This window comes from Dermacentor silvarum, chromosome 2 (genome assembly GCF_013339745.2).
Source record: "Dermacentor silvarum isolate Dsil-2018 chromosome 2, BIME_Dsil_1.4, whole genome shotgun sequence".
In the NCBI taxonomy this organism is placed as follows: domain Eukaryota; kingdom Metazoa; phylum Arthropoda; class Arachnida; order Ixodida; family Ixodidae; genus Dermacentor; species Dermacentor silvarum.
In genome coordinates this window covers 217218065-217243561 of record NC_051155.1, presented here as the reverse complement: position 1 = coordinate 217243561, position 25497 = coordinate 217218065, and the positions used below count along the sequence as shown (strand labels likewise).

General features: G+C 44.6%; 1 protein-coding gene across 1 annotated transcript; it reads left to right on the top strand.

Moving 5' to 3' along the window:
• Positions 1-18: 18 nt before the first annotated feature.
• LOC119442644 (sorting nexin-27) lies at positions 19-25333 on the top strand. The gene is made up of 11 exons (XM_037707600.2): positions 19-397; positions 957-1059; positions 1192-1320; positions 5285-5477; positions 6628-6698; positions 11075-11167; positions 11727-11978; positions 17399-17488; positions 18260-18409; positions 20432-20560; positions 22235-25333. Exons 1-11 carry the CDS (start codon positions 141-143, stop codon positions 22310-22312), a joined length of 1545 nt encoding a protein of 514 aa, XP_037563528.1. The 5' UTR covers positions 19-140; the 3' UTR covers positions 22313-25333.
• The last annotated feature ends 164 nt before the right edge of the window (positions 25334-25497 follow it).

The window sequence follows — 25497 nt, the reverse complement described above, 5'->3', positions numbered from 1 at the left end:
AGTTCACGTCTTTACGACGAGTTTAGAGTTTCGCAAAAGGTTCGCGGTCCCTGCGTAGGTCCGATTGGCTCCGCTTGTTGTATTTTGCCAGCGGCTTGTGACACGTGATCGCGATGCTTTTTGTCTGATACCGCCCCAAAATGGCAGACAGCGACTCGGAGAGGACTCCGAACGACGAGAAAATAATAACGCCAGTGCAGCTAGGACCGCGGGTAGTGACCATCTGCAAGACCGAAACGGGATTTGGTTTCAATGTGCGCGGTCAAGTCAGTGAAGGTGGTCCTTTGAAGAGTATCAACGGCGAACTTTACGCGCCCCTGCAGCATGTCAGCGCTGTGCTTGAAGGCGGTGCTGCCGAGGAGGCTGGCATTCGACGCGGCGACAGGATCTTGGAAGTGTACGCATCGTCTTGTGCTGTTTTGTTGGTGTCTACAGTTCTCGCTGAGCTGAAATTAAGCTCCGTTCACGTTGTGTCTCGCGCGCCAGTGGCTGACGTCTGTGGATGACAAAACGAAGCTTCGGTTTCGGTAGAGTTTAGTTAGGCTTAATATTTTTCCGTGTTTTCTGTGCTACTGCTGTTCTTCGCTAGTTCGCGAGCGTACCGCTCCATGAAAAGATGCCTGAACAAACCAAAAACCTATCTTCCCTTCATCATTTAGGTATAAACACTGTATCAGCGAATTTCTCAGCACTGTGACAGCGATCAACTTGACAAGTTGTAGCAGCTGATGCAAAAGGGAGACGATGCCGTGAAGCGTCATTTTCACGTGAATGACACTATGAGCGAGGCGATAAGATGCTGTTCTTGGCACGAAGTGAGGGTTAGGCGGGAGCATACCAAAAAGTGTGGAGGGCTACTTTGGCGGCGAGCCTATCAAGAAACAGCTCTGTCGAGTCATGTCCTTGTCATTCTGATCCACTTGCAGAGCACTGATCTGTTTTGCATTGCCTTCTAGCAATGGGGTTAACGTAGAAGGAGCAACACACAAGCAGGTCGTGGACCTCATCAAATCTGGCGGAGACAAGCTTACTCTAACCGTCATATCAGTCACAGCTCAGGTATGTCTAATCGCGTATGTGACGTAGTTGCTCACAGCAACTACGATTTGAAACTTGAGTTGCACTCAAAAGCGCACCTGTTGCTTGCTAAGAGCCAGGCATAATGTGGAGGCTGATTTCCTCCATTGCCAGGAAGCCGAACGCCTTGAACCCAGTGATGACTCTTCAGGAGTGTCATACATTGACTACAGTGAAAAGCGCTCCTTACCAATCTCAATCCCGGACTACAGCTGGCTCGAGAGGTCTAATGACAAATTCGTGGTGAGTGTACATCCCTCATCCATTCTTAATTGTTGCATAAGTTGGGCATATCATGTATTAGGGAAAAAAAAAGAAAAGGCAGCTTGTATATGTACACAGACGCGTGATACAGAGAGCACATTTGCACTCAGTTCGCGCTTGTGCCTCTGTGAGTATCCTTTGATATATAAGCTTGCTGCTATTTATTGCCATTGAATGAGCACCATATGCAGTAAAATGTTGCCTGTTGTAGCAAGTTTGACGTAAAGACCTCTGGGTTTAGTGAGTAAAGTGTCCATTATCATTCATTTTTTGTCTCGGCACTGATGCCTGTAACAGACAAGTCTATGGCTGACATTGTGGCAGGTTTGGCGAAACCCACACTTAACACTACTGAACAGCAGCTTGACCACGTGGATTGGATTTTCAACGGTGTGATGACCATAACACACAATTTTGTTTTATCTGGGCTTGCTGCAGTTCGCCAGGCAGTTGTGTAGTCTCATGAAAAGCATTAAAGGGGCCCAGAAGGCCCAGAACCACTTCTTAACAGTGGAGCTGTTTAAGCGGGTGGTTGGCCCGTATAGTGTAGACAAGAAACTGCGCCTGGGCGATGACGTCACCGCGCACCTGCTCTGTCTAGCCATGAAGTCGCTTCGCGTCACCTAGCAACCACATGTGCCTCGCTTCGCCAGGCCGCATCTTGAAGCGCGTCAAGTGGCCAAGTGAGAATCTGCGCGTCGGCGGGTTAGCCGATCTGGATTACCATGCCAAAGCTGCGGCCGAGAAGAGGCGTCATCGAGTCTTAAGATCCCGAGTTTCGAGAACAAGAACATGAGAGTCTGCATTTGAGTAACCAGCGTCGTCGGGATAGCAACCCTGGCTGTAGCTTGGTCGATCACAAGCTCCGCTCTTTGCTCTAGCCTTGCACCACTATTGCAAGCTGCACTCATTTATTGAAGTGGAGAAATGCATCTGAAGTTAAAATAGGCTATTTCAGAAATACTTTGCCGCAAAGAGTACTCCAATGCGTTTAGCAGAAGCGGAGTTATTGGCAAACACCCCCTTCGCGGTGCTTCCACTCCTTCAATTACTTGCACTGTGAAGGCTACGGCGGAGCGGGGCATGTCCACGAAGCTCTGCCTACTGAACGTCACCGTGGCGTGCAGTTAAAATTTGATTTTGGATGTTCACGTAGACACTACTACTGATTTTAGTGCCTACGACGCTCTAAATCTAAGCCATAGCGGTTGTCCACAGTGAGCCGCAGTGCGCTCAGCCAGTGGACTCATCACGGCATGTCTCTGCGACCGCGATATCTACGCTACGTAAAAGACCACAGCTACATGCAACTGTAGTGCGTATGTACAGCGTTTACTTTGCGTGTGACAGAGCTTGAGTGTGTGCTCGGGTTGATGTGCTCTAGTCTGGCCATGATACGTGGTGTGGACCGGCTTTGTCCTGCACCAGCTTGACCGACGGATAGTAGTCACATCCAACTTGCGCATTCTGGTGCGCTATCAGTAGCTCAATACGAAGCGAAGTCTGCCAAGGCGTCTAACCAAGGAAACCAAATTGAGGTAACCATGTGGCTTGACCTTAAGTTTCATGTGGTTCGAGTTGAGTTTTCAAAACTAGTCGAAATTAGCTAGTCCCGATGGTTACGACACCAATAAGCAGGGGGGGGGGGGGGGGGCAACGTTTAGTTCCTATGCGGGCAGTCGTGGCCGAGTGTGAGCAGACGATAGTCGACTTCTTTCGGAAGTATGTAATTATTATCGAAATTCGAAAACAGATTTTCGCTTACTTCAGCCTGTTTATTAAACTTTGTCAATAAATGCACACAGTAACAGTAGGAAGAAGTGCATTGATCCAAACACCCTTCTTGATATCCGCTATTGGCAGATAGCAGCCGCATATGGGAATCTGCTATAATACAAAATAAAGTGTCCAGAAAAGAGTGAAGAGCAGGCTTCTGTTGAAAAGAGAGCGTTTGAGAGAAAAAGTGACTTTGCACTCCGCGTGCGAGCTCCACGCGCAGCGCATGACTGCATAACTTGGCTGAAATGTTCACAGCAGCATATGCTATTCATGGACTATGTTTTTTCACCAAGCCCAAGGGGTGGTTCAGGACCTGTTTAAACACTGTTCAGTGTAATTTTTCTTGCACAAAAATATCATTTAAAATTAAATAATGACACCGCTGTGCAGGACAAAAGACATAGCGCCAATCATACAGCACAAAAAGAAAAAATCACCGATTACGATACTTCCTAATGCAAAATTTGAGCGCAGCTCAATACGTGTTTTTATTTCTCGATACATATATTGGCTGGTGTTGAGAATCTGTCCAGCAAGTTGCAAATGGATTGAAGTGTGGTGTGACTGCCCTGCTTATCTGGAGATTACGAGAGCCCACACGTGGGTGACGTGTGGGTGCGATTAACAGCGGCCGCCGCAGACGACACTCACTACTCTGGCGCCATGTCATAGCCATCGTCGTCACACTACGCTTTTTTTCTCACACTTTCAGCCATACCCTTCTCCTCTGCTTTGCGCCTCATGGCTACCCTGCACCCTACTCCTCCGCTTTCCTCCTCGCGTCATTCATCCCCCGCTACGCTCCATGTTCATTTTTTCATCCTTCACTGCACTCGTTCACTCAGTTACGCCGGCGCTTGCTACTTTGTTACTTTCTCCTCCATAATTACCTCCCTCCTGCTTTTGGCTACCCCTTGTATTCTGAAGTCCAAGGTTTCACGGAATCCCGTCTGGTTGGGAAGACGGCGTGATAAAAAAAGAGTGCCTACCAAGAACTAAAAGACATTTAATTTAAAAAAAAATTAAAAGGCATTTCGGCTCCCACATGGGAGCCTTGTTCAAAATCTCAGCACTAAACGAGCACTGAGATTGTGAACAAGGCTCCTATGTGGGAGCTGAAATGTCTTAAATTTTTATGAAATGGGGGGGGGGGCTTCTTATTCTTACTCCATGGTCAACATTCTTTTTTCATCACCCCATGTAATCTGTGCTGCTATAGTATAGCAGCACAGATTACATCCATGGCATTGCATGGATCGGTTCATCCATGGCATTGCAAGAATTTTAAAAGTATCATTGACGCGCTCAGCTTGTCTTTGGCTGTTATTACCAACATGCGGACAGACCCAGCTTGTCCATGTCACGGGAGGGTTAAACTGCCACACTGTTAACTTATGGGTAATTAACTAATTAGTCTTATTTTGCTCAAGGTGTTAATTTGTAAACATCTTAAGTTTTCCATGTAAGCACAGTTAAATTGTGCTAGAATATTCTGTTCGCAATGTTATGTAAAATGCATTACTCAGAAAACTTTTTCTTGGCTGAATGTAGACAGTTTCATGGTACTGCATATGTATGTGGAAATGGGGTTGCCCTGAAGATGGTATATTTTTAATTGTAAGAATTTTAAGGAAGAGGAGAGAAGGATGTCTGACTGTGAGTCTTGTACAGGCATTTCTAGCACCGAGAAGACAGTGAATGGCCGCTTTCTGTGGCATGGCTACACTTTTATGCAGCGTTGTTCATGTTAGGCTGGTGCAACTGATCACTGTGGCTTATGTAGAACTAGTCACAGTTACATGTAGAAAATAATATTTTACAGAGACGTCCTTTTCAAAACTTCACCATCAGGTCATCTTTATTCAAGCAAGAGTTTCTAAGGGTTCGACTCTACTTTTGTCGCCAACAGCTCTTGTATTTTTCAATCACTTATCAGTAAACATATAATGGCTTCTGTATTTGTGATAAATCAGTGTGTGTGCCACGTAATCAAGAATTTTTGAAGGAAATGAAGTTGTGGTAAAGGTGCCAGTATAATCTTGTTGACTGGACAAGGCGCACATTTTGTGTCGCGTGAACTGCTGGTAGTTGTGTGAGCTTGTTACAAATTATCTGCAAGAAGTTGTGTTCACTGGCCTCATGATACGAACTGCCTTATTTATAGGTGTACAACATTTACATGGCTGGAAGACATCTGTGTTCACGACGCTACCGAGAGTTCTCAGTTCTTCATATGAACCTCAAGAAGGAGTTTCCAGACTTTGCCTTCCCCAAGCTCCCAGGCAAATGGCCATTTTCACTGTCAGATCAGCAGCTCGATTCACGAAGGAGAGGCCTCGAACAGTACCTGGAAAAAGGTGTGGCTTAGTCAGCACTCGGTGTGTCATGTAACATCAGTGTGGTGCTTGTTGTATTGTGGAACTGCATAGTGCTCATATTGTCAGAAAATGCTCCTCCTTCTTATCCATAAAGGGGCGCTAAACAAAAACAGTGAATCAGTTTAGATTGAAGTATTCCTTCAATATTTATAGTGATTTTGGGGTAAGAAGTTGATTACTGGAAGAGAAAATCAAGGCGAAACTTCCATTACTTTTCAATAGAGAGTTTTAGATTAGGAGACGCAAGCCGCTTGTGTCCCTTAATCTAAAACTCTCTCATTTTGAGTTAAAATTGCAGCGCAGGATGTTGCGTATTTCAAACCATATTCTTGTATTTGGTCCGTTGTGGTGCAGTAAAAGTTTATAAATGTTGAGTGTTTGGCTCCTTTAGAATACATGTATTTGTTCAGTAATTATCACTAAAGATTTAACTGGCCCCGTGTAGACACCGTTGAAATTGATGAGGTCACAGCGAACTAGTGTGGAAACTTAATGCGGTAACGCCCTCCATCTTTTGTTTTTGAATTTTTTCTGGCTTATCAAGATTTCATGGTAAGAGTGGCTTTTTTGGTATAGTAGAAGTGTAATCTGCTAATGGGCAGCTCATCCTATTTTTCTCTTTAGTGGCCGTTTAAGAGACACCCATGTAGTATGCATTAGGTGCACGTTAAGGAACCCCAGATGGTCAAAATTAATCCGGAGTCTCCCACTACGGTGTGCCTCATAATCATATTATGGTTTTTGCATGTAAACCCAAGAATGTAATTCTTTTTATTGCTGAGCTAAATATTCGTAACCAGGGGTCATTTCTTGATGTCTGCTTTAAAGGCGTTTAAGTGGAGACTTTTCTCAAGCAACTCTTCATCACAGGAATTGGGTAGGAGTCACACTGAAGTGTAGTGTCAACTGTAGTTCCGGAGGCAGCACTGTCCTACATTTGGTGGCACTTAGGCCTGTTTGTGAACAAGAGATTTACAGTCTTGGTCAAAATGTTACAGTAGCATTGATAAAGTAAGCTAAAACATTGACAGAGTGTTAGTATCCTTTCATTTCTTTGTGTGTGAGAGTAGTCATTTTGACTGCATCTGTAAATTTGTGTTAATAAAGCAGGCTTTATTTTTCCATGCAGTCTGTGCAGTCCGAGTCATCGCTGAGAGTGACACTATGCAGGATTTTCTCACAGACATGGATGATGAACATGTGAGTATTGGCAACTGCTTCTTTTTCACTTTGCTTGTGTCGCTGTCATTTAACATATCTCATTTTTAATGCAATTAGCATTCTTAGGACACCTAATGCATTTTCCGGTATATACGGATCTAACCTCTTTTCATGCCAACTTGTGTCGCTGTCCATGGTTTGGGGGGTAGAGCACCTGGCTGCTGTGCTGAGGCAACTGGGTTTGAAACATGTCAGACATGCTTTAATGTGATTAGCATTTTTGGGGAACTTTGCCTAGATTGTGGTGTGTGGGCTTGTCTGTAACCTATTTCACGCCAACTTGGGTCACTGGGTATGTGCCATTGGTGGGCATGTGCTGTTGTTCAATAAAAAAAAAATCATCCAAAAATTTATTTCGTTCTGGGCAGAATCGAACCCACATCAGATACATTCAGACAAGCAGTGCGTGGACTTCACAGCATGGCCGCTAGGTGTTGCAGCGTGTCCAAAGGAAAGCACAAGAGAATAGCCCGGCTGCAGTGCACGTCCCATTTATGACATGTTTTAGCGGTAGCAGTGTGGTGTGTCACTAAATTGCTTCACTGATAATCACATTAAGGTGAAAGCCTTAGATGGCTCATGGGCTGAAAATTTGACCGTCCAGAAAGTTCACGGTGCCACCATGTGTTGGTGCCACCTGCAAAGGTCGTGGGTTTGAGTGCCCTAATTAACTCTACCTTAATTAAGATATAGTTAATTAAGGCATCCGAACCCATGACCTCTGGTGTTAAGGCAAAGTTAATTATGATTGAGGTAATTACGGCACTTGAACCCACAACCTTTGGTGGGAGAAAACAAGTACTAATAGGAAGTAACAACACATTTCAATGAGAATGTCAAGTAATTTAATGAATGTCTCGTGAGCGCGCAGGCTTTTGCCTTCATCCTCTTTAGTGCATGCTAAAGTGACAACTTTTTGTTGACAGTCATCCCGAGAGGGTTTCTGCTGGCATTTATTGTCACTCTACTGCTGTTATGACTGTTTCCAAGGGTGCCTACTGTGAAAAAATGCCGGCAGAACTTAGCTGATAGTGAATGTCGATGTTAATGTGAATAGCATTAAAGCAACATTGCAAAACACCAAATTGCTGCTGCCAAAACACGCCATGTATGAGGCATATACAGCCAGGCATATGTTGTGTTTCCCTCTTGGCATGCTGCACCAACTAGCAGCGCTGCTGCAAAATTTATGCATGGCACATGAGTGAAAGAGAAAGATTCAGACAATTGATGCGGGTTCTATTCCAGCCTAGCATCGAAGAAATCTAAGAATTTTTTTTTTTTTTTTTTAACAGCGAAGCTGTTTAAGCTTGACAAAATTCCGGTGTGCAACGCTAAAACTGGTTTCCTCCTCGCTCGCACGCTTTTCCTCTCTCGCGAGAGAGGAGCCTGGACATTGACGTCATAGCTGCGCCGAGCACGTGTTCAGCAGAGTCATGTGACCGTGCTAATGAAAGCATGCCCGCGTTAGCGCCCGGATATTTCTCCGCTCTGCCGAGATATGGCACGTGTTCAGCAGAGTCATGTGATCGCGCTAATGAAAGCATGCGCCCGGCGGTGCCTGGGCATTTCTCTGCTCTACCGAGATATGTATGACCTAAGCGCACCTTGATGTCGGAAGAAGAGGCTGCCCAACGAAAGAAGCGCCTTCAAGCGACGCGGGAAAGGAATCGCTGTCTTCGTGCCGATCCAGCCTACCTCGCCAACAAAGCCACCGATATGCGACGTCGCCGAGCCGATCCGGAATGCTGAGAACGCGAGAATCAAGCCAAGCGTCAATGCCTAGCCTTGCCCTGATAGCCCAACCTTGCCTAGAAAAAGCAAAGTTAAGCCACATTAAGCCTACATCTACTAGTTGCTAAGGAATGTCGCCCAGCTCCGCTGTTTCTTCCGACCACTAGTGTCAAGCTTGCCGCAATTTTTTTTTGTCATGGAAGAGTGGCACATACCCAGTGGCACATAACCAATTACTCAATCAAATGAAAACTTTCGTCTGTAGGACATCTGAATCATGTCCCAATGTTCATGCACCGTTTCGGAAACAAATAGGGCATCCGCTGGACGTCCAGTTCCAGATATCCTACCATGGATGTCCCAAGGATATCGCACATGGAACTTTTTCGGATATCCTACCGCGGTAGTCCCAAGGTTATTCCATGTGAGCCTTTCTCGGTATACACATAATTATTTGTCCTCCAATAGGCTTTGTCATTGCGTTTGCTTGTAACAGAATTATGCTTTATCACATCTTCAAATTACAATCTGAAGCAATCATGTCTGCAGCTCATGTGTGCGTCGTTCTTCACAAATTTTCCGATGCAATTCGGGAACTTCAGTTAATTGAATAAGCTACTTGCACTTGGCAGAAGGCTTAGAAGAATGAGGAGTATGTTGCACTACTGTACACGTGCGTGTGTGCATAACGTGTGCACACAATGTGTCTGTTCTTGAGGCGTAGGCGCTCACACAGCGTGCGCTGTGACCTTAATAGACATTATGGCAAACACTGCAAAAGACGCTGGTATATGTCCGTAAAATGTACTATGCATGTCCCCATGATGTCCCTCGCGGACATGCAAGGGATATCAGCTGGACACGGAAAGTGCAGCCAGATGGTCGTGTGAGAAACGTCCACAGGACATATTCAATGCATCCTTAGGATATCCATGTCCTGACAGTGGATGTATAGGACATTGTTGTCACTGGGAAGTTGGTCCAGCGGCTGGTTTCGAATCCGGTTCTTTCAACACAGCCACGCGTTGCTCTACCCATTCGAGCTTGGTCTACCCAGCGACCCAAGTTGGCGGGAAAACAGTTTGATCTGGTAGACGGACGGACACCGGAAAGTGCGTAAAGTATCCTAAAAATGCTAATCCCATTATCAATCAATTAATCAATCAATCTGTTTATTTCCGTCTTTCGTGTACACGAAATATATATGTCTGTATATGGGTGTGCATTAATATGTCTGTGCCCTTAGTTGAAACTAAGTAATTAATATGGACACTTGTGCTTCATTTGTCTTTCTGGAATTGGCTACAACAGTTATGATACAAGAACTTGTCTGAAATCTGCCTGTACAGCACATCTCCCACAAGAGCGAACACAAGATGACATTGACACTTTTCAAGAACCTAAGTGCAAAAGAGACACATGCCAGTAGAGTGGAACCTCGTTGATACGATTCTGCGTAATACATTTTTCGGGATGATACGTTTCTTTTTCGTTTCCCGGCCAACGCCCTGTAGGAGCAGTGTATGTTCATGCGATTGATACGATCACGTTTTCACCTGAAATTGGATGATACGACTGCAAACTGGTATTTCTGAAACACTTAGCTCAAGTGTACTAGATTAAATTACATTCCAATGACTCACTAACAACGTGTTAAGGCGACGCAGGTTTTTCGAGCCGCGACAGGGATCGGTCCTGGGCCGATCAGAAAAAATTGTTGATCTATAAATTTTATTGGCGCAAGGGCCAGATATGACCAAAGCACACACAAATTGCCGCAAGCGAAGCATACCATTGAGAGCTGCCCCCTTCAGTGATGTACGCGCGGGCACGGACTGAAACGAGCTGAACAGACTGTATGGACTGAAGCATGCTCACTCTTTAAAGAAGGAAGGGAGCGCGCGCCTCCAGACCTGCCATGGCGCGGGAAACTGGTGTCATGTTTACCTGTCCGACCGCTATTTTTGCACTCGTAGTATCGTCTGCTCACGTCAGCTTTCTCTCGCGCTTGTTTTGGTTGGCTTTTCAGGTGAGATCTTCATGCGGTCATGTGGCTGAATGAAACGCCTGCCCTCATCTGCCAGTCGTATCGCTCGTTGTGTCATGCTGCTTCTATGGTGTTCCTTTGTTTCGGAATTCTTGGCCTCGTGGTGCCGTAACCTCCGTAGCTATGTCAAGGAACTTGTTATCTTCCAAAGAACTTGTTTACGGACCTTGAAAAAAAAAAAAAAAGTTCAGCGAAAACTAACAAGCTATTTTAAAGTTGCTCAATAAAAATGTGTTGGCTGTAGTTCGTGTGGTTTCGTGATGCTGCTCCGCATAACACGCGTGTTATGCAGAGCAGTATTACTCGACGCCACAGGAAGCTTTGCTAGCGAGTTTGTCACCAAGTAAGCCTGCTTTTTTTTTTCTTTTTTTTTTACGTTCTGGGACTTGCTTTGGATGATACGATTTTTAGACGATACATTTTATTTTCTGGATCCCCCGAAGGTCGTATCAATGAGGTTCCACTGTATACTGCATTGTAAGCCCTTGGAAGTACAAATTATGCCAGCATGTTTATTTTGCTTGTGCATACGACTAAACATCCTATTGTTCTTTGTTCTTGGCTTTGACTGAAGGGCGGCAGTGCGTCACTGGTGGACATCAAAGTGCTACTTCCTGACCGGACAACTATAGTGGTGAAAGTGCGCAAGAACAGCACCACTGAGGAGGTATAATGCTTTCTGTCCTTCATTGTTACTGCTATAAGAACTTCTCTTCGAGCCTGTTACAAAATTCAAACATGATTTCTGGAATCCTAGAGGAGGGTTTCAGCAAGTACAAGTGGACTACCTTTCATGTGTGTCATTTTTTAGTATTTAACAAGGCAGTGCACTTTATATAGTTTTCTTTAGCCACTGCTTGCTAACTTAAGTCATTATATAGAATTCTGCTCCTGAAAATTTATGCAACCACAATGAATAGCATTTTCAACTCAGTTTTGTATCAAAATAGTGCAACATTGTCATACAGGTGGCATCTTTGCCCACGTTCACTGTAATGTTCCCATTGCCACGTATGAAAAAAACCCTTTGCACATTTGATCCCCGGAGCTCTTTCCATGTTGGTCAGGAAAGAGAAAGCAGCTTGAACAAAATGTTGGGTCACTGACAAAGTAAAATTATATGTTTGACATTATGGGCTTTGTACAGAACCTCTTTGGCTCAGCTAGTGGTATTTGCCACTTGTTGGTTGCAACCTGGTATTTCATTATACGTTCATGTTATGCAGGTGTATCAAGCAGTGGTGGAAAAGGCGGGCTTGCCGCAGGAAGTTTGGCGTTACTTTGCACTGTTCGAGATTGTGGAGTACGGCTTCGAGCGCCGGCTGGGCCCCAACGAGTTCCCGCACAACCTCTACATCCAGAACTACTCTACAGCCACATCCACCTGTTTGCTGGTGCGTAAGTGGCTGTTCACCACGCAGCTCGAGGAGACACTCGCCCAGGCCTATCCCTTGGCCGCTACATTCTTCTTCTGGCAGGTGGGTGCAGCTGTCAAGTCAGTTAGCTTCACCATATGACGGAGTGTCAGTACATTGTATGGATCTTTAACCCAGTGATTCCACTCCTGCGCCAACTGCGCCAAAGTGTGCCAAATGGGATTTACTGCACCATCCTGATACAATCGACGAAAATTGCGCCTAACTGCGCCAAACAGTCTCGGATTTGATGACGTCTGTCGCCGACAATTGCACCACCGGGGAATTAAAACGTGCAATGTGATGATAAGGGCGAGCCTTAGTTGCAACCTTAGTAGTGAACAGGAGACGAAACAGCACCAGCGCGTGCATCCCGATTAAGCCACAGTGCCACGCACGGCGCCGACGCGGCGTCTGCCTTGCAAGGCGGCTCGACAGCAAAGTGCGGTTTCTGCTGAGGCTCGTGGCTTCAAGGTCAATTGGCGATTCATCGGCGGACGTTATTTGCTCCGGAAACCCCGCTGATACGTTTTTCACGGGACCGTAAAAGAAAAAAAGAAAAAAAAAAAAGCATAAGAGCCGGGAAACGCAAGAGCCGAGAAACAGGAAAAATTCAGAAATGAGAGTAGTGTTGAACTGCACACAATATTATTTTAATTATTACGTGTGAAAAAAAGTCGTAGTTTCGCCCGAAAGTCGAAGCGTCGATTGCGATTGCAAATTAGTAGACAGCTATACAAAGTAATGGTAGTAGTTTTATCGTCCGTATAAACTTGTATACATTCGCTTATTGACTATATTAACAAGCATGGTGTCAGCGTGCACTGGCAAACATGAACACATCACACTTGATGAGCACGGACACGCGCTGTCAAACGCTAGCGTGAGGATGCGCCACAGCAGCAGCAAACGAAGTGACCTTCCTATCGCTTTCACCTAAACTGAGCACTGAAAACACACAGCACGCACAAAGTTACAAGCCGCTGACGCACCTACACTGCTTAGACTGCCCCCAATGCAGATCGCCTTCAAGATATGGCCCGCACGACCGCGCGCCGCCGTGCAGTACGCAGTTGATGCCGGTGTACAACGGCGCCCGGTCTCCCTCCCTCGCCGGTGCCTCGAGCGGGACGGAAGAAGGCACGCTTCCTCCCTGCTTTTCTTTCTTGCGCGCGCGAGATTTGGCCGCGGTCGTCGGCTCCCCTCACATGCTTTCACTCGCACATACAAGTATACGGTGTGCGGCGACTACGTTATCGCCCTTGGACTTAATACGGAACATCTATGTACCAAAACCAATTTTAGGGCCCCAACGTGTCATAGACACCATCTTTAGATAGCAAATACGGATCTCAAGGCCATGCTTTTGCTTGCGGAAGCCGAAAATACGTCGTAGGTGTCTCCCCTGGCACTTTGGGCAGCCAATCCCAGTAGCGCACCCGGGATCTCTGCCGGGGGGGGGGGGGGGGTGAATTTTTGTGAGGGGGGGAGCAAGCACTTAGCATAATATGCAATATTCTTGCTTCAGCCAGAGGAATCCAACAGTAAATAAAATGCCTAGCAATTATAATAATAATGACACCAAGGATGATGACAATGGTAGAGTGTTTTTGTTAATCAGGAAAATTCAACCTCAAGCCACCTCCTGAATTGTAAGGACAATTTGAACAGAGCACTGAAGGTGCACATTGATCTGGTGGGGCTGGACGCGTGGGGCGGGGGGGGGGAGGGGGGTGTAACTCGGCCTCAGGGGCGCCGAGTCACAGACACCCCCCCTCCGTCTGTGCGCCACTGGCCAATCCAATCGTCAAGCCACCGAAGCGACATAAAAAGTCAAAATGGCCGCTCAGGCCGGCACGGGGTGGCAGTTCGCAGCGCATCAGCGGGGTTACCATTGCATTGGGTACTATGGGAGCTATGCCGGGACCGGCCGAAAACGACGGAACAGCCGGGAAAATGCAGCACCCGGGAACGTAACAGCGGGGTTCTACTGTAGCTTGTTTTTGAAGCGCAGCATGACATGTGATTATGATAACTGCATGCCGCCAATGTGTCCATCATTTCTGTTTCTGGATATACCGAATGACATCTTAGAAAACTAGCAATATATGAAACGATATCAATTTGTGTGTGTGTGTCGCATGCACAGAAGAGCATCTTTTTCTCCACGAGATCTGCAATGGATGGAAATGTTTACCAAGCTTCTCGTAAGAACGTACAAATTATTCAGGTCGTTGAATGTAAATTGCAACTTGCTTTTTTGAAATACTTCAAGATGTGAAAAATCAGCTGCTTCCAAATGCCAAATTGCCTGCTCCAAAGTGCTTCAAAATGAAATTTCGGATGCTCCAAAAATTGTTCCAAATCAGAAGTCTGCAGTAGCATCACTGTTAACCCTTTAAGAAAGAGACATAAAAATACTTGAAGGAAATGTTCCTTTTTCATCGAAATGGTACACCAAGAATAAGGATATTCAGTTAAAAGAAAAATTATTTTGCGGTAATATTTTCAGCAATAGGTTTAAAGGGTTAAAGGGACTGACAACTAATTTTTGAGGACCCACTTCTTTTATAGCGGAACGAAAAGTGCATTCTTGGAAGTGTTTATACCTGTATTGGTTACTTCCAAAAGCGTGTGAAAATTTTGTAAGCAGAATTTTTCGACCTGAGCAATCTCTAAAAAATAGGAGGCCCAACGCCAGCAAGATTGAAAATTGAGAGCATTGCCGATAGCCTGCCTCGCAAATTGGGAAAGCAGAATGATGGGCGGCTTTCGCAGGAGTGCATGCAACTTTCATTAAGCATCCACATTTGGACCTTTTCAGCGACATCTGAAAATAACAAAACTAATAGTAAGGCTGCAAATCCTGTGCTAGTGGCAATGTGGTACCCTCTTTTGACCTTGGGTGCAAGTTCTCGCATTGCCACTATTGATTCCCAGATTAGGCTTCAGCATGCCATGGCGCCACTTTTTTTATTCATATAACAAGCGAAGATTTAGCTGTGCATTGTAAGTTACAGAAAAACTTAGAAAAGAAATATATTGCATTTCAAAATTTTGATAGAAAAAAAAAAAGCCCAGGAGCCGTATACACTAATAGAAGGTCATGTGATGGGCCATCCTCTTTGTTGTCATGCTTTTGCTACGTGAAGGCGCCAGATGTCATGTTACACAAGTTATGAATAAAAAATATAAATCCTAGTTTACTGACGAAAACAACGCTCCTTTCAGTCAATACAAGACACAATCTTTCCATCAGCAGGGCTGTCTCGATTCAGGTTCTGAACAGTTGTCTGTCCCTTTAGTAAACAAATAATTTATGTCACTGGCCGAGTCAAGAATGTTTTAGAACCCTTACGCAGCCATAGTAGTGCAATGAATGCTGTCGGTATTTTCTGCTTTTCCCCTCTGCTTAGGCTATAAGCAGCTTTGAGCTGAATGTGGAGGCCAGCAGGTTTATCCAGTTATTTATATTTTTAAGAATACGAGGGCGAGGTGTAGGTACCTCACCTCAACCCTACTGCTACATACACTGTTCTTATCTTGTCCTAATCTCCTTAGCTTAACCCCTGCTCTCTCCAGTTTGTCATGGTTTTAAGAAACAAGTATTTAAGAGAGTTAAACGTATAAAACAATGTGCAACCAACCGTAGTTGCCATATAGTCTGCTGAGGACTGTGCCTATTGCCGCACCCTTTACAGCAGCAGTTGTATAGCAAAACTTGCTGTTTTGTCAATCAATGGCAACACTGTATGGATTATTGACATGATACTTGGCTAGACAAATGTTCGCTGAGCTCATCACCATTACATTTTTTCAGTTTAGTGCACATGAGGACATGAGGTGCACATGAGGCTGTTGACATTTTTTTTTGTCATGTTTCTTGTGGTCACACAAAGTTATCGCTCCCGTGCAATGCAAGAACATGCTTGTACAACTGCCAAATTGTTGCTTCTTAATGGCCCTATATCCAGTGCATTTTGTGCTGAAGTACTCGGTGGCTGACCCAATTCACTTGTATTGAAGCGAGCTGTAATATTGTGCCTTGTCATCAACAGCTTGCCTTTAGACTGGCATGTTCTTTTGCTGGCAGTTGTGTGTAGTGGTTAGTTCTATCACAAATGCTGTCTCTGGCGCTATTCCTTTTTGGGGTTCCCTACTGCAGGACAAAGTAGTTGGTTGGCTTCATCAGATTACAAAGTAGCAGTAGAGTAGAGCTTAAATAATTTGTCACTAGCATTTCACCATTGGCGCATGCTTTCAAAGTGACCACTGAAACAAGAATCACTAAGAAGGGGCAGTGGGCGTTATTGCTGCCAAGTACTGAAAGGATGGGCAGTTAAAGCCTTCTGACGTTAATAAGGACCTGTAGCACAGCGACACTCACCATGCTGAATGTCACGCTGTGAAAGAGTCATTAAAATCAATCACTCAAAAATACAGCTGGAGATTTTGGTATGCATGTGTGGCCTTGTCATCTGAAATAGTTGCTTGTGACTTTTTGTGTCTGTGTTTGTCTTGTGGGGTCTCACATGTGCTATTGGGACAAAGGAACGACAACACAGTAGTGCAAACAAACAAAAGGGCATTTATTGCACTTTTCATACACTAATACACGCTAGCCAAATTACTATGCATAGAACATTCACATGGGTGCGCGACAAGTCAAGGAAGTCCAACTCACCGCGACCGGATAGCAAGCGAATATGTTCGCCCCATGCTATCACACCATCGCCTAGTCGTTCACGTGTATGGTCACGCGAACGGTGGCATGTTCGAACGATCCGTGTTCGTCCATACCGGTGCCCTGCTCCTAGTCACTCGAGACTATCTTGCGAAGCGTGGATCGGCGCACGCGAGGGACGTCCGCATCGCTCACCGATCCCAACCCGAAGAGCAAGCCTCTTCGACCTTTCGCTCCCTAATCATCCCGCCGTTCGGTAGCGTTAGCATCGCGACACTCGTACAATATCTCGCAAAGCGCCGCAACCACCACAACCGCTGCTGGCACTTAGCCACGCGGAGAAGCCGGATTACAGGAGACGCGAGCTATGCGGGAAAAACAACATCAGGGGACGCGTGAGAGTCGCGACTCCCCACAGCCTGGAGACTATTCCTTTGGAGGGACACTAAATCAAAAACGCTAAATATAGATGAAATAATTTTATTTTGTGTCCCTTTACATTGCTAAATTATGCCAGCAAATGGTAGCAAAGTGTTTCTGTTGAGTGGCTTTCTGGCACTGCAAAAAAGAAATTGTTCAAGCCAGATTTAGTTCATTAGCTCACCTTCGGATGTTGATCGCTTGAAGAGACATTTGCTTTTCTTTAATATTCTTTAATATATTGGTAGGTACAATGATTTGTGATGCAGCTTCTAAAGTTGTTGTGGTGAAACAAATGTACATTATCTGTACCAGACATGCATACAAACATACAAAAGGTGTTTATTTAAATATTCATTTGTTGTTGTTGTTGTTGCAGGCCATTGATGATGTAAACAAGGGACAGATAAAGCCAGGCAACAAGCTTTATGAACTTAAAGCACTACAGGATTGTTCACGGAAAATGGAAGTAAGTTATTTCACTTGTTTGTGTGTTTGTTTCTCACCTGTTTCGCCTTCTCAGCATTACAGTATGGGTGTATAATTAAGTGAACAGAACAGGAAAATTACTCAGTATTAACAACTTGAGTAGAAATGTAGCATAAATAAATTGCGCTCTTGTTACCATGCTTTTAGAATCGTAAATTTAATTGTTGTGATGAAGTGGCAGCAGAGTCTTGTGAAGTAATAACCACTTTGAGCTGTGCCAAATTCTTTGTATTAGGCCCAGACTGTATGAATGATTAAAAGTGTGTGCACAGTCACTCTGTGTGTTGCCTCAGGAAACGGATCAAAAGTGGGTGAACAAGGATAGCCAAGTCTGGTACAAACACTTTGAGAAGGATACATAGACGGCAGGCTTAGGATTAACTTGTTTGGCCACTGTTCATCAGTTCATCTATATCTTCCTGTGCCTCCTCTGTCTTGTTCAGAAAACATTTGCCATAAAGACTGAGTGCGCTAGTAGGCCATCAATTGCAATAATTTTTGCTGTGTTCTCTGTTGGCGAGCTTGATCCTTCACGCTTTCCTGGTTTAGGTTAGATTATGTTAGCTCCTTTTCATTGGAAACTTTTTCTTCATCTTAGCAATAACCCTGCTATCTTCATTAAAGTCAAGTAGCTTGTGCATTACTTGTTACAGAGGAGAATGCCAGTGCTGGCACTCTGGTCTGTTTTGCATTTGTCACGTGTAGCTTAGATTACAATGGCTCTTTCTTCTTTTTCCTCATGGTACCACAGTACTTGCAACTCGCTAGGACTCTGGAAGGCTACGGGGAGCTGTCTTTTCCACACTGCACCTGTGATGCACGCAAGGATGGCCATGTCATCTCTACTGTGGGGATTGATGGCCTCAAATTGCAGGCCTGCCGAGACGATGGCACATTGGAGGTGAGGCTGTGTCCTTCCTCCAGCTGTCTTGGGGGAGGTTGCGGCAATGCAGAACCTTTAAAACCTAGATATCTTGTATGTGACTCTTACCTAAACTGTTGAAGGCACATGGGGCATTAGAGCTGTTTGACGTACTGACCTGATCACCAGAACAAGCAACTTGACGATCACAGCGAATTTTCGTCACCATGACACTGCCTAGGCCACTAGGCCGAATCAACGCAAATCTATTCGCAGCAGCTGCGCAACACTCAGAATTCCGACAAACCGCTTCACAAGCGAAAGCAAGTGCGCGGGATGGCAACAAAGTTGTTTACAGCCGCCATATTTGCGACACAACGTATGGCAGCTTCTCGTTCCGGATGCCGTTCGGTCTCTTTCTAAAGCTTCGAGCAACCCGTCAGAAGACTAGCTTTGGATTTATACGGTGGGCGCAAAAGATGTCATGAAACGATTGCATTGCGTGCATTTTCTGAAACGGTGGATAAATGAGAAGGTGGTGAGGGTGGCAGTAAGCGAGCGTTCTGTGAACTTGGTGTGACACTTCAGATTTTTGAATCAGTGGTGATTGAGTCACGTGATGCGCGGTCCTTTCATCTACCGTGCAAACTGGCCTTACTATAACCCAGCTGGGAAGTTGGGATAGCTCTTTTGTATTTAGGAGTAAAACTGGAAAGCAAAACTTTCTATGCAATAAATAAAAAGGTTGCCGCATAACACAGGCCCACTTTTTAACTCAGAACCTCATTGGTTTTCAGTGCAACAGAACATCAATAATTCATTAGTTTCAGACGAAAAATTTTCTATTTAATAAAATTCTATTGATAAAAAAAAGAAAAACAATTTCCAGATCTTCATATAGACTGTTTTATCAAGAGTGCCACCATTTTGTGATCACAGCGCCATCTATTGGCTTGCGCCATGCTTTTATGCGATCGTGCTGGATGGTGCACAGTGAACGTGCTGTTGATTACAAGTAGCAAGTTTTCAAGATTTTCTGAGAGGTCTCAAGTTATTACGATTGGGGAAACTTCTTAGTGTGTCGTTGGTACATACTAAGCTTTGAGCTTCGATATAGCTGCAATATCGAACAGCGACAGGCCTAGCGGCGCTGCGCCAGAGCTTTGCCCACGATTGAAATAGGAGGAGAGTGAACTCTGAACATTGCTGATATGTAACATACGTGCAGCGTGTTATTGTGTGTCTAGCCTTGAACTTTTTTTAAGTTATCAATGAAGATAATCAGAGGTGTCTCCGTGTGCCACGCCAGCATACATCCCGATCCAGGTAACCAGCGATGCTCCAATGAAACACATTTTGCTAGATTTCGTGCTCCTAAACTTTTTGCAGTGTGATTTTCTAAGCATTGTTTACCTGACACACAGGCATCAAGCTTTACAAAATAAAGGACTGTCGCCGCGGCTGAAGATGCACTTCACATTCGTTTCCGAAAGTCATTTTTGCAGCCCTATACAGCACTGACCTTGAGTCATCTGGCATCGTAGCAATCACAGACAAAACACGTTAGAATCGTACTAATCTGCAGTGACACCGCTACCGTTTCAAGCTGCTGGGAGAAACAGCGATCCACATAACAGTGTGAGGAGAAGAGTGATGCGGCAGGCTGGTTCGAGGCCATGTTCCTCCTTTCCGATAAAACTGTCTTTACTAGAACCGAGCTGTAATCGGTGCTGGCATACTGATTTGGTGTACCCTTTAATAAGAGCAGACCTTACTGTGTATCTAGATTTCTATGTACCCAAGTTAGTGATAACGTGCTGCATTCTTGTTGTAAAATGCCAGGTGACCCCCAAGTGTGTGCAGAACCGTATTTTCTTGCCCAAAATTTGTAAGCATGAAATTTTGTGAGAACTTTTCTGATATTCGGTTCGATATTCAGCATTGTTTTTCCTTGATTCAATTCAATATTTACTATTCAGTATTTGCACGCCCCTACTTTTTATTCACACCAGTGGTCCTTTTGTTAGCTATGTGATGACAATCTACGTGACTTTTGTGCAGGCACAAGTGATTGAGTTCCAGTGGGACACGGTGGCCGAGTGGGAGGTTGATGAAGAAGGCATGGCTTTTGCATTCCAGTACACCCGACCTGACAAAAAGCCACGCTGGGTGAAAATCTTCACACCTTATGTGAGTTCTGGTTTCGCTGTAACCTGAATGCACTATTTCTGCCTTGCTGCTGTGAAATCTGATAATGTTCAGCCAAACACAGGGCAAATGAATACAGTAGATTCTCTTTAATTCAAACTTCCAGTTTATTCAAACTTATGCTGTAGTCCTGTCAAAACTATGCATATTTCAATGTGTGAAAACGCCTGGTAATTTGAACGTGTAAGCCTTTGTGACAGTTAATTTAAACATACGATGCTGCCGTCCGTGTTCTCAGCAAACGGCCCGCGCCAACTTGCACAGCAGAGCTTCTAGCCCAGTACTGCAGCTGTGCGTGAGCTGCTGCTCCCGTCTGCCGTTGCAAGTGCCATATTTTGGCACTTATAAGCTGTACCACAAGTTTAAAAAATTTAACTGTAAAGTTCGGGTGTGGGTTATACTGTGGGAACTTTGCCTTCAAATCAGATCAAAATTTATTCCAACATACAACAGATGTTGAGGACCGTGGACAAAAAGCCAGCAAGGCTTGACGTGGTCCATGGCCCCGTTTTAAAGGCAGCAACAAAACAACAAAGGATAAACACAGTCTAACACAAGAAAATAGAAAAGGCGAATGTCCACTAATAACTGTGAAGCCATTATCAGGATTACCATGAGGAAGTAACGCACATAAAGTAAAGCATATGACATACATATTGAGTTTTTCTTTAGAAGTACAGCTAGTATTGCAAAATACATCACAAAAAAACTTGAGATGCGGCTTCATGGCAGCAGAACGTTTGCCTAGAAGTGTGGCTTTACTACAGCACTGCTGTAAAGCCACACTTTCGGGACTCTTGTCACTCATGTATTAGCTCAGTGCACATGTGTCGCCTAACGCAGTGCTACACATAAGTCCTCCAGTCAGTGAACTTCCTTTAATTCGAACTCTGTTTAATTCTAACAAATTTTCAGGTGCCTTCGAGTTTGAATTATCAAGATTCAACTGTATTTGGAATTCAGTTGGATACTGAAAGTCAATTTTTCATGAATTCGTTGTATACTCACTTTGGTATACTCACTGTGGCATATTGAGCAGTTGAACACCCCTGCAAGAAAAGTGTTGTGAATGAAGCACCACGCACATTACCTAATGTGACATTCAGTTGCAGCCGATGTATTGCTTTATTTTTTTATTTGTTTAGCATAGAGAAAAACGATAGAGTAGTGAACTGATGGATATTGTTATTAGTGATTAATGGGCAGAATCCCCGGAATGTTCAGTGTGTGATATTATAGAGACGATAGACCATGTGCTCATGGTGTGCCCTGAGTATGCGCCCGAAAGACTCACACTGGCAGCCACCTTGAGGCATTTATATAATAGACCAATGTCGGAGGACCTCTTGCTAGGCGCAGGGCCACAGAGTTGGCAGACAATTGAGGCAATGCGTGCTTTTTCACGTTTCTGAGGTGACACGGGCCTGGACTCACGCTTGTGATAATCATTTATGAAATGTGTCCTTTCACCTAGTTCCTCCCATTATCATCCCCCATTGTGACCCTCTTTCTTCCCCTCTTTCCCTTCCCTTACGTAGAGTAGCAGGCCAGATGCTCCGTATTCCGGCCGACCTCTCTACATTTTCAAATCAATAAACTACTTCTTCTTCTTATTAGTGATGCCTTGTGCCCCCTTGCTTTGCTCTGACCTTACAGTTCCTCTTCATGTTTGACTGCTTCGAGCGGATACAAGAAGAACGGACGTGGCGTACAGAGAATGCATCTTCCGGGTAACAGCCACCACCCCCTGTGCACTAGGAGACCTATACCAAGGAGGAAAAGCTCTGGGAGGGAAGGACTGCCACCATGGCTGAGCGAGGACATGCAGCGGCATCGGCTGTCGTGTGCTTCCGAGGGGCTGCACTGGAATCCAGCTGCACTGCATGTAGTTGCTTGTGCATATTTGTACATAGAGGGCTTTGTACATACTAGGTATAGACGACATTTGGTTTGTTCAAGTGTCGAGCACATACCAGATGCCATAGATGTGCAATGAGCACGCAGCATCAGAGTAGTGTGCCACAGTTCTGCTTGATGCAGTCCGCCACGTGTTCCGTCGGCAGGGAGGGAAGATCCATCGATACTGGCTTGCACCCTTGATTAATGGGCAGGCAAACTGTGGTTAAGCTGAACTTCAGCTATGGCCAAATGCGCTTCCGCTATGTCACACGAAAGAAAACTAGTTCTGCAACTTGTTGAAGCTTGGTTTTCCTTCTAAATGAACGCAACTTCAGCGAGCCATAAATGAAGTTCAGATTAACTGCAGTTAGTGTGCCTGTGTAACCGGGGTATGAAGAGGCTAGGGCAGTGTGTCCTGCCCTCTTGTGTTCGAGAAGTCGATTTTTTGCCATGTTTATTTATGTGTACACTCACTGGCCTGAACAACATTTGTTTGTTCACAGTTTTAGAGAGACCAATCTTCAAAAAAAAAAAAAAGGGCAATCAGTCTTTCTACTTGTTTTTCCGTCTTGTGCAGCTTGGCTGGGAGAGAGAAAGCGTTGAGTTTTTTGTACGTGTTATTGTTGGCAATAATTTGTGAGCTGCTGGATTTGGCCCAAATGAATCATGGTGAGGCACAACAGTTTTTAATGTATGTACAGCAGTTGTTGTTTTGGAGGTGCGTAGTATGTTCTCTCGTCAGAAAAAGCACTGTTTGTTAATATTAGCACTGTAATTTTTCTAGTCATCTCTGTCTATCTCTTTTTTTTTCTGTATGGAGAGATTTGTCGTCCAGCCGATGGCAAGCTCCAAGGGATATTTTGGCATGATGTGCCAATTACATCTGATTGCTGCAATATATAATGATGGAACATCTGGTGTTTGGGAAATGGCAGTTTTGATGCATTCTGACTATGACAGTGCATTTTTAAAGCTTTTTTTTTTTTCTAAGCGTGGAAGCTTGCTCAGATGCATACCAATTTTGTCCATGGGCATGCTTGTGCCAGCGCAAAGGCCACGTACATGCGCTCTCCAGTATTTTGGCATGCAATGTTGATAACGTCTCTGTTTGCTGTATACTATTCCAAGATGGAATTTACTTACTGTCTGAGGTTCAGGGGATTGGAAGTTTTGATGCATTTCAGCTACTCTATATATACGGTATGGTTTTTAAATTTCCCCAGTCTTTACACTGGAAGGCTGGATCAGGTACATGCAGTTTATCTGTCGGTAGGCGCATTTTGACAAGTGCAAAAACCGTGTCTGCACCCGCGGTATCACAAATAATAGCATGCACTGCTGTTGGCATACGGATGTGTGATGCATGTGGCCACTAGCGTGTGCCAGTGCCTTGTACCAGCAAAATTGAGCTGGTGTACTAAGATTTGCGCTTTCTTTTTCTTGCACTTTGTTTAGAGACGTTTTTTTGTGTGTGTATTTGTCTTTTTGTGATGGTCAGTTCCTTTACTACTGCCATATTTTTGTCCTCCGTCTTGTTGTTGTTTTTTTTTTTTGTGCTGTTGGCAACCAAGATAGTACAGGTGGGGACAACATATTGAGTACCGTTGGAGCGTGCGGCAAAATGCATCACCGTGGCCGCGGTGCTTGGTTTTGAGATGAGTGCTTACAGGGGTACAGATTATTGCATGTCAGTACCTAGACTTTTAAAAAAGAGTGCGGCGCTGCTTCAATAAGGCCATTGTACACCTCTGTTGGTGGCAGCGTGACTGAAAGATCTGTCCAGCATCAACAGTGCACCTGTTGCAGCTCAAAATGGTAATACCTGCTCACTTGTGTATTTGCATGCTTGATAGATTACAAAACATGGTACATGTAGGTACATTTACGTCGAGGCCCTTAGCAGAAGCCAACTGCAATGACCTTACTATTTACCGTGGGCAACATGCAAGAAATAATTTCTGCCTTCTAAGCTGAAATGAGGTGATGAAGCAACAGTGCATGTCTTAAGACGCTGGTAAGGTCTACTAGTCATGCCGCCATTGCTTTTATCAAATTGTGGCATTTTTCGAGATTTGACGCCTCACTCCCAGATTCACAATGTTTAAAATCGATGCAAAATATGCAAGTGCACAACCTCAGACCATGTGCCATGCTGTTGGGGGGCACTGCTGCGATGCAATCTTACCACATGCTCCTGTGGTCCACTATGGTTCGTACTTGGACATGCCATGTCCTCTTCAGCACCTGCCATCCAGAGACATACTCAGGCCTCATTTTGCTTAAATGGTGGCAGCTGCTTAAGGCTTGAAAATATTTTTGATTCTGCATTCCAGCTGCAGCAAATGGCTGTGACGTGAAGCTGTTAGTATGTTCAAACAAGATTTTATGTGCCGAAGTTGTGAAGGCTGTTTAATACCGATGTTTGCATCCCAAGGGAGCAGATGTCAGAAAGAAGAAACAGTTTAAATAACTGAATAAATAGAGAACACCTGCACATAGGATGAAGCCGTTTGCAGAGTGACTAGAATGTTCTCGTCATCCTTGTTTTTACTTGTGCATTCTTTTCCCCAAGTGGAAATTTTTGAACATGCAACCTCAGTGTGGCATACCTGCTATGCTGTGTAATCAGTAGTGAAGGTGTGATGCACCAGTGATCATGAAGTGCTGTAATAGTTCATACTTTTTTTTCGTTTGTATTTTAATAACTGTTGCCAAGCCTGTGCAACATGGCCAAATCCAGTGCTTTGTTTATAGAGTAAGAGCCTGCAGCAGTAGAAGCTGTCCAAGACAGGTGGGATGGTCACGTTGTTCTTTGTTTCGGAATTTCTTATTAAATACATGTTTAGTGAGAATTGAGTAGCCTGCCCTGCTTTTCTTATTAAGCAACTTTATTCTGTACAAGTACTTTCCTTGAAGCATGCATGTTTGCCATGCAGTTCATTTTCTTTGGAAGGATATGGTGGCCATCTGTGACTTTCATTTTATAAGTATGCTGAATTGTCACACAATGATATCCAACG

Bases quoted from the DNA above. Each gene is read 5' to 3' on its own strand.
- LOC119442644 (XM_037707600.2), top strand. From the start codon at position 141: ATGGCAGACAGCGACTCGGAGAGGACTCCGAACGACGAGAAAATAATA. The intron at 17,489-18,259 runs GTAAGTTATTTC...ATGGTACCACAG, and splicing joins ATTGTTCACGGAAAATGGAA to TACTTGCAACTCGCTAGGAC. The intron at 18,410-20,431 runs GTGAGGCTGTGT...ACTTTTGTGCAG, and splicing joins GAGACGATGGCACATTGGAG to GCACAAGTGATTGAGTTCCA.